Source organism: Anomaloglossus baeobatrachus, unplaced genomic scaffold (genome assembly GCF_048569485.1).
Source record: "Anomaloglossus baeobatrachus isolate aAnoBae1 unplaced genomic scaffold, aAnoBae1.hap1 Scaffold_5263, whole genome shotgun sequence".
NCBI classification, from domain to species: Eukaryota; Metazoa; Chordata; class Amphibia; order Anura; family Aromobatidae; genus Anomaloglossus; species Anomaloglossus baeobatrachus.
Window position 1 is genome coordinate 5,001 of NW_027444631.1, and position 8,233 is coordinate 13,233.

Below are 8,233 nucleotides of genomic sequence, written 5' to 3' on the forward strand. Positions count from 1 at the left end.
TAACGGTCTTTTCTGGAGAACTTGCAGATGCAACATGCACAATTTCGAAGAATTTGATAAAAAAAACAGTAAATGTTGACTCTGCTCATAATTTACATTAACAGTGTTGGTCAATCCTGTTATCTTGACTTTTCCACCAATATATATGTATGTTTCAATGAAAAAAATAAAATTTGCATTTTTTTTCCATGCAGGTTATGTTAATGGAGACGTCTTGATTGACCTCAGTCATAGTTCCCTGGTTCATCATTTGTTTGCAGCCTGTGACTTTTTCAAACACATCATAGTGCTGAAGGCCAGAGAAAGATGCATCATGGAGCTGAAGAGATGGGTGGACTCACGAACAGGGGCATTTGATTGGCAGCATGCTGCAAAACTTCATGTAGACATAGGAGAAACCAGGTGATGTATTGTCCAAAAATGAGAACTTAAGCGGGCTTTACACGCTACAATATCATTAATGAATTATCGTCGGGGTAACGGTGTTTGTGACGCACATCCGGCGTCATATCGCAGTGTGTGACACTTATGAGCGACCTTAAACAATCGCAAAAGCGGTCAAAATCGTTTGCCGCAGGGAGATCGTCCTGAAACAAAAAATTGTTTTCTGCTTATTAACGATGTTGTTTTTCGTTCCTGCGGCATCACACATTGCTATGTGTGACACTGCAGGAGTGACGAGCATCTCCTTACCTGCCTCCACCGGCAATGCAGATGGAAAGAGGTGGGCGGAATGTTACGTCCCGCTCATCTCCGCCCCTCCGTTTCTATTGGATGCCTGCCGTGTGACATTGCTGTGACGCTGCACGAACCGCTCCCTTAGAAAGGAGGCGGATCGCCGGCCAGAGCGACGTCGCAGGGCAGGTAAGTCTGTGTGACGGGGTTAAGCAAGGTTGTGCGGCACGGGCAGCGATCTGCCCGTGTCGCACAACCAACAGGGGTGGGTACGATCGCTTGCGATCTCGCTAGCGAGATCACAGCATGTAAAGCCCACTTTACTCTCTTTATTTCTACATTAGAAAATATATAACTGCAGTCTTAGCGTAATATCATGTGTTTTCTGTCTACCTTATATTACAATGATAGTCAGTTCAAAATGAAATTGTAAATGTTAGTAGAAAAGTTTACATTTATCATCTCAGATCAAAATTCTCAATGTTTGTAGCTCCAGAATAAATGTGTCATGCTATAAGATGGAGGGGAGAGAGGGATGTAGAATTGCAACCCCCAGAACCAGGCTTTCACCGGAGGAGCGTGACTAAGAGCCTACCCAGTGTTCATCACAGCCTCAGCTGGTGAGGTTGGACTTGTCTGGCGATAGGCACTAGGTAGCACTCCAGGGCAGCTCTTGGTTGACCTGCTCCATCAAGGCACTGGTCAGCACAAAGCATGACTGGAGGAAGCGAAGAACTACTACTAGGGAAGAATAGAAAAGAGCAACCCCTTGCACTTAACCTGAGCAATTCTGAGCAACCTTGAGTTCCTTGCCATCCCTAGATGGGTTATTTCCCCTATGCCGCAATCACGCTCCTATCCCTGTATTTCCCTGAATACAACCTTGACGTGTGTGCAGGAAAGCAGGAACACTAGTCCCACTCTGGGATAAAGATACAAAGGACAGCCAAGGGTAAAAGAGACAGACAAGAGACAAATAAGGGTAAACAAATACAATGCATACCAAACTACAGGAAGGAGTAACGGAAAAGATAAGTGAGGCAAACCAAAAAGAGAATTAACCCCTTCACGACTGGCCGATTTTTCGCTTTCCGTTTTTTTTTTTGCCATTCTTTTTCTAAGAGACGTAACTTTTTTATTTTTCAGTCAATATGGTCATGTGAGGGCTCATTTTTTGCAGAACGAACTGTACTTTTCAATGAAACCTTAGCTTTTACCATATAGTGTACTGGAAAATGGCAAAAAAATTCCAAATGCAGAAACATTGCAAAAAAAGTTCGATAGCACTATTGTTTTTGAGATATTTTATTCACTGTGTTCACTGTATGGTAAAACTGATGTGTGGGTATAATGCCTCAGGTCAGTGCGAGTTCGTAGACACATGTATAGGTTTACTTTTATATAAGGGGTTAAAAAAAATTCGGAAGTTTGTCTGAAAAAAGTGGCGCACGTTTTACGCCATATTCCGTGACCTGTAGCGTTCTCATTTTTTGGGATCTATGGCTCAGTGATGGCTTATTTTTTGCGACTCAAGCTGACGTTTTTAACGGTACCATTTTTGCGCAGATGCTACGTTTTGATCGCCTGTTATTGCATTTTGTGCAAAAGTTGTGGCGACAAAAAAACGTCATTTTGGCGTTTGGAATTTTTTTGCCGCTACGCCGTTTACTGATCAGATTAATTGATTTTATATTTTGATAGATCGGGCGTTTCTGAACGTGGTGATACCAAATGTGTGTATATTTTTTATTTTTTTAACCCTTTAATTTTCAATGGGGCGAAAGGGGGGTGATTTAAACTTTTATGTTTTTTTGTTTTTTTTTAATTTTTTAAAACTTTTTTTTTTACTTTTTTTTTTATTTTACTAGTCCCCCTAGGGGGCTATTGCGATCAGCAATCCGATCGCTCTGCACTATCTGCTGATCACAGCTACACAGCTGTAAACAGCAGATACGTGCACTTTCTGCTTCCCTGGCCTTCGTGGAAAGCGAAAGTGAAAGTAGTTCATGTCTAGCACAGGCGTCATCACATGACCCTATGCTACCATGACAACCATCGGAAGTCACGTGATCATGTCACGTGACTTCCAGTATCGGGCGGTAAGTAAAACTTTACCGCTATCGCGTTTAAAATGGCGCTGTCACATATTGACAGCGCCATTACAGGGGTTAAATGGCACGAGCAGATAACAATTCTGCTCGTGCCTAGCAGGCACACATCTCAGCTGTGAAAATCAGCTGAGATGTGCGCTGATCGCAGCATGCTGCTACCAGGAGACCGCGGGCAGTAACGTTATGACCGCTAGGACGTAATTTTACGGCCCGCGGTCGTTAAGGGGTTAAGGATGGGAAGACACCAAACAAACTTCCAAGCAGCTATCTCCAGATACAGACTAGATATGGACCAGACTAGGTAACTTGCTCACCTTTAACCCTGAGAGCTAGCAAAACTAATGCATATGACCATTGTCGATCAAGATAGTGCCTTGATTGGATTTCTGGTTCTGAACATTTTGGATCACTGTCTATTCCTCTACACATAATGTGGTTGCTTATTTGGGTTGCATTATAATGGAATCATTTTGGATGGTGATTCATTGTATATCACTATGTAACTGTATTTTGATATATTGAGCTATAACACAATCATCTGATATAGTGATTCAGTGCTTAATGCTTTACAACTGTGCATTAATATATTTCCAACACACGTGTTTTCTACTGTATTTCTGGTCAAGTCTGTATTTGTGCTTCGGGTAGTGTAAGTTATGACCTCTATAGGGTAAGATACTGTGGCGTCAGCTGAAGTAACCACAGCATAAAATAGTGATAATATTCAATTGCTTCAATTGCATGACATGATCGCCAATCTTTTAAAGACCATTTGTTTGTTCATATTTTGTCCTTTAAAAAATCCATGAAAAGTTACATTTTAATTCTCACATTGAAAGTTGATGATCCACTTAGCTCTAATGCTATCCTATTCAATATTGACTGTGGGACAATAATTTTCATCATTTTTCCCATTTCTTTCAGAGATCAGTTACAGGACAAAGAATTGAAAGTGAGATCAGCCCTTCAACATGTTCTGAAATGTGACCTCGAGAAAGACGATATCATGGATCCGATCGTCTTACCACCAGCAGATTGTATCATCAGTGCTTGGCTCCTGGATGTTATCAGCAAAAATCAAGATGATTACATGAGATATCTCAGGAAGTTCTCAAGATTGCTGAAGCCTGGAGGATACATTATATTAATTGGGGCTTTAGACTTAACATATTACACAATTGGGAAAGACAAGTTCCATGGTTTCAAATATGATGAGGAGTTTGCCAGAAAAGCTCTGGTTGGAGAAGGTTTTATTATTGATGGCTGTGAGGTTAAGATGAGATCAGCTGTGAGTGACCTTACGGACTATACGGGAATGATATTCATTGCAGCTCACAGAGAGAAATAGGTCTTAGATGATACAGTATAAGTTATAAGTTATATGTAAAGCTAAATCCTAATAATATCCTTAATCAGTGTCTAGTGCATAATAGAAGTGTATAAAATATACAGTTAGGTCCAGAAATATTTGGACAGTGACACAAGTTTTGTTATTTTAGCTGTTTACAAAAACATGTTCAGAAATACAATTATATATATAATATGGGCTGAAAGTGCACACTCCCAGCTGCAATATGAGAGTTTTCACATCCAAATCGGAGAAAGGGTTTAGGAATCATAGCTCTGTAATGCATAGCCTCCTCTTTTTAAAGGGACCAAAAGTAATTGGACAAGGGACTCTAAGGGCTGCAATTAACTCTGAAGGCGTCTCCCTCGTTAACCTGTAATCAATGAAGTAGTTAAAAGGTCTGGGGTTGATTACAGGTGTGTGGTTTTGCATTTGGAAGCTGTTGCTGTGACCAGACAACATGCGGTGTAAGGAACTCTCAATTGAGATGAAGCAGAACATCCTGAGGCTGAAAAAAAAGAAAGAATCCATCAGAGAGATAGCAGACATGCTTGGAGTAGCAAAATCAACAGTCGGGTACATTCTGAGAAAAAAGGAATTGACTGGTGAGCTTGGGAACTCAAAAAGGCCTGGGCGTCCACGGATGACAACAGTGGTGGATGATCGCCGCATACTTTCTTTGGTGAAGAAGAACCCGTTCACAACATCAACTGAAGTCCAGAACACTCTCAGTGAAGTAGGTGTATCTGTCTCTAAGTCAACAGTAAAGAGAAGACTCCATGAAAGTAAATACAAAGGGTTCATATCTAGATGCAAACCATTCATCATTTCCAAAAATAGACAGGCCAGAGTAAAATTTGCTGAAAAACACCTCATGAAGCAAGCTCAGTTCTGGAAAAGTATTCTATGGACAGATGAGACAAAGATCAACCTGTACCAGAATGATGGGAAGAAAAAAGTTTGGAGAAGAAAGGGAACGGCACATGATCCAAGGCACACCACATCCTCTGTAAAACATGGTGGAGGCAACGTGATGGCATGGGCATGCATGGCTTTCAATGGCACTGGGTCACTTGTGTTTATTGATGACATAACAGCAGACAAGAGTAGCCGGATGAATTCTGAAGTGTACCGGGATATACTTACAGCCCAGATTCAGCAAAATGCCGCAAAGTTGATCGGACGGCGCTTCATAGTACAGATGGACAATGAGCCCAAGCATACAGCCAAAGCTACCCAGGAGTTCATGAGTGCAAAAAAATGGAACATTCTGCAATGGCCAAGTCAATCACCAGATCTTAACCCAATTGAGCATGCATTTCACTTGCTCAAATCCAGACTTAAGACGGAAAGACCCACAAACAAGCAAGACCTGAAGGCCACGGCTGTAAAGGCCTGGCAAAGCATTAAGAAGGAGGAAACCCAGCGTTTGGTGATGTCCATGGGTTCCAGACTTAAGGCAGTGATTGCCTCCAAAGGATTCGCAACAAAATATTGAAAATAAAAATATTTTGTTTGGGTTTGGTTTATTTGTCCAATTACTTTTGACCTCCTAAAATGTGGAGTGTTTGTAAAGAAATGTGTACAATTCCTACAATTTCTATCAGATATTTTTGTTCAAACCTTCAAATTAAACGTTACAATCTGCACTTGAATTCTGTTGTAGAGGTTTCATTTCAAATCCAATGTGGTGGCATGCAGAGCCCAACTCGCGAAAATTGTGTCACTGTCCAAATATTTCTGGACCTAACTGTAACTGTTCTTCATTATACAAAGTGTATCCCTGGGGAAATATCATTTATACGGTGCCAAATACCGATGAACGTCCATTCACACTTCTGTCTTTCGTGAAGGGATTGGATGTTTAGTATTAGGCGGGCTTTGCACATTACGACATCACAAGCCGATGCTGCGATGTCACACGCGATAGTACCCGCCCCCGTCGCAGGTACAATATCCTTGTGATAGCTGGCGTAGCAAAAATTATCGCTACGCCAGCTTCACATGCACTCACCTGCCCTGCGACCATCGCTCTGGCCGGCGACCCGCCTCCTTCCTAAGGGGGCGGGTCGTGCGGCGTCATAGCGACGTCACACAGCAGGCGGCCAATAGCGGCGGAGGGGCGGAGATGAGCAGGATGTAAACATCCCGCCCACCTCCTTCCTTCTCATTGCAGCCGGCGGCAGGTAGGAGATGTTCCTCGCTCCTGCGGCTTCATACACAGCGATGTGCACTGCCACAGGAACGAGGAGCAACATCGTACCTGTTGCTGCACCGGCATTATGGAAATGTCGGAGAATAAACCGATACGATAACAACGCTTTTGCGCTCGTTAATCGTATCAAAAAGGTTTTACACACTACAACATCGCAAGTGACGCCGGATGTGCGTCACTTTCGATTTGACCCCACTGACATCGCACCTGCGAAGTTGTAGTGTGCAAAGCCGCCCTTATATGTGCATACAATAAAGCTGGTATAAGGTAACAGACGTCCGATTTACCTAAATGTCATATTAGGAACATAGCAAAAATGACTAAAATTTAAACTTTAATAAATATACATTAAAAAGGTTGGAAAACCTCCACAAAAACAACAGCATCAAACTCCTGGAGTGAAACCCACTAGCTCGTGGACCAATATTAAACAGGTATCCCTCCTATTTGTGGTGTCCGTAGACAAAACGGAAAGTGGGTCACTGAGGATGCCACTAATAAATGTTATACAAAAAACACAATAAACAAACACAAAAAAACATAAACAAATGAGTATTTGTGCTTTTCCATAGAGTTGGGCCGTGGTCCTTTGTAAAAAAAAGAAATAGAAAAAACACAATATACTAAAAAAAAACAGTTTTCACAGTGACAGTGGTCAGCCGTGTACTAACAATCCTATTTAAATTGGAATGGTCTCACCAAATATGCATGAGTCATGGTGTGAACAGTCTCTGCCAGTACCATGGTCCAGGGTCCTTCAGGAACATCACTGACCCTATTGACTTCTGGAAAAGCTATAGGCTAAACTGACACCCACAAACTCCTGTCCTTACAAGGACAGTTCACAGTTTATTAAGCTAGGCTGAACAACTATTGTGACCCTTGTGATGTCCCGACATGTTTCGTCCACCAGGACTCTTCAGGGGACATGATACCAAATGTGGGGTAAGCTCCTCTGTTTCAGCTACCTCCTAGCCAACTGCTTAGGCCATATAGGTCATATTACTATTAAAAAAATAAATAGCAACAATATGCATGCATCATGTAATATAATTGAAAATCATTCATAATTTTAGGTAACATCATATACTAATAATTATAATATAGGTTTCAATGATCACAAAAACCAAGTGTTTTCTTTGGTCTCTTGGTTTCTGGGATTATTTAGGAAGCTGATCTCGAAAGTGGAATCAGATAGAACGCATCAGCTCTAGTTTGTTAGATATATTTGAATTTAAAAGAAATTGAGTCCAATTTGTAAAGGATCTCTCTGCTGCAGAATCCCCCAGAATGAAAGAATAGTACAAGGACATCTTAAGGCCACTTTACACACAGCGACATCGGTAGCGATGTCGCTGACGATCGCACCTGCCCCCCGTCATTTGTGCGTCACAGGCAAATTGCTGCCAGTGGCGCACAATATCGTTAGTGCCTGTCACACATACTTACCTGCCTAGTGATGTCGCTGTGGCCAGCGAACTGCCTCCTTTCTAAGGGGGCAGTTTGTTCGGCATCACAGCGGCATCAATATAAGCGGAGGGGTGGAAATGAGTGGGCCGAACATCCCATCCACCTCTTTCCTTCCTCATTGCGGGCAGCCGCAGGTAAGGTGATGTTCATCGTTCCTGCAGTGTCACACGTAGCGATGTGTGCTGCTGCAGGAACGACATCCTGAAACAGCAACAATAATCGGGAAAGGAATGATGCGTCAACGATCAACGATTAGGTAAGTAATTTTGATCGTTAACGGTCGTTCCTGCGTTTCACATGCAACAGTGTAGCTAACGAGGCCGGATTTGCATCACAAATTCCGTTACCCCAACGACATCTCATTAGCCTTGGAAAATATAAATGACCAAAAACATCACTTGATGATTTTTGTAG

The 8,233-nt window shown here is 42.1% G+C and overlaps 1 protein-coding gene across 1 annotated transcript; it reads left to right on the forward strand.

The window, feature by feature from the left end:
• Positions 1 to 194: 194 nt before the first annotated feature.
• Positions 195 to 4,134, forward strand: LOC142283000 (nicotinamide N-methyltransferase-like; the record flags this gene model as incomplete). The annotated part of the gene is made up of 2 exons (XM_075333074.1): positions 195 to 402; positions 3,711 to 4,134. Coding segments are annotated over 2 exons (632 nt in total), but the record flags the coding sequence as incomplete, so codon positions are not given.
• Between the last annotated feature and the right edge of the window lie 4,099 nt (positions 4,135 to 8,233).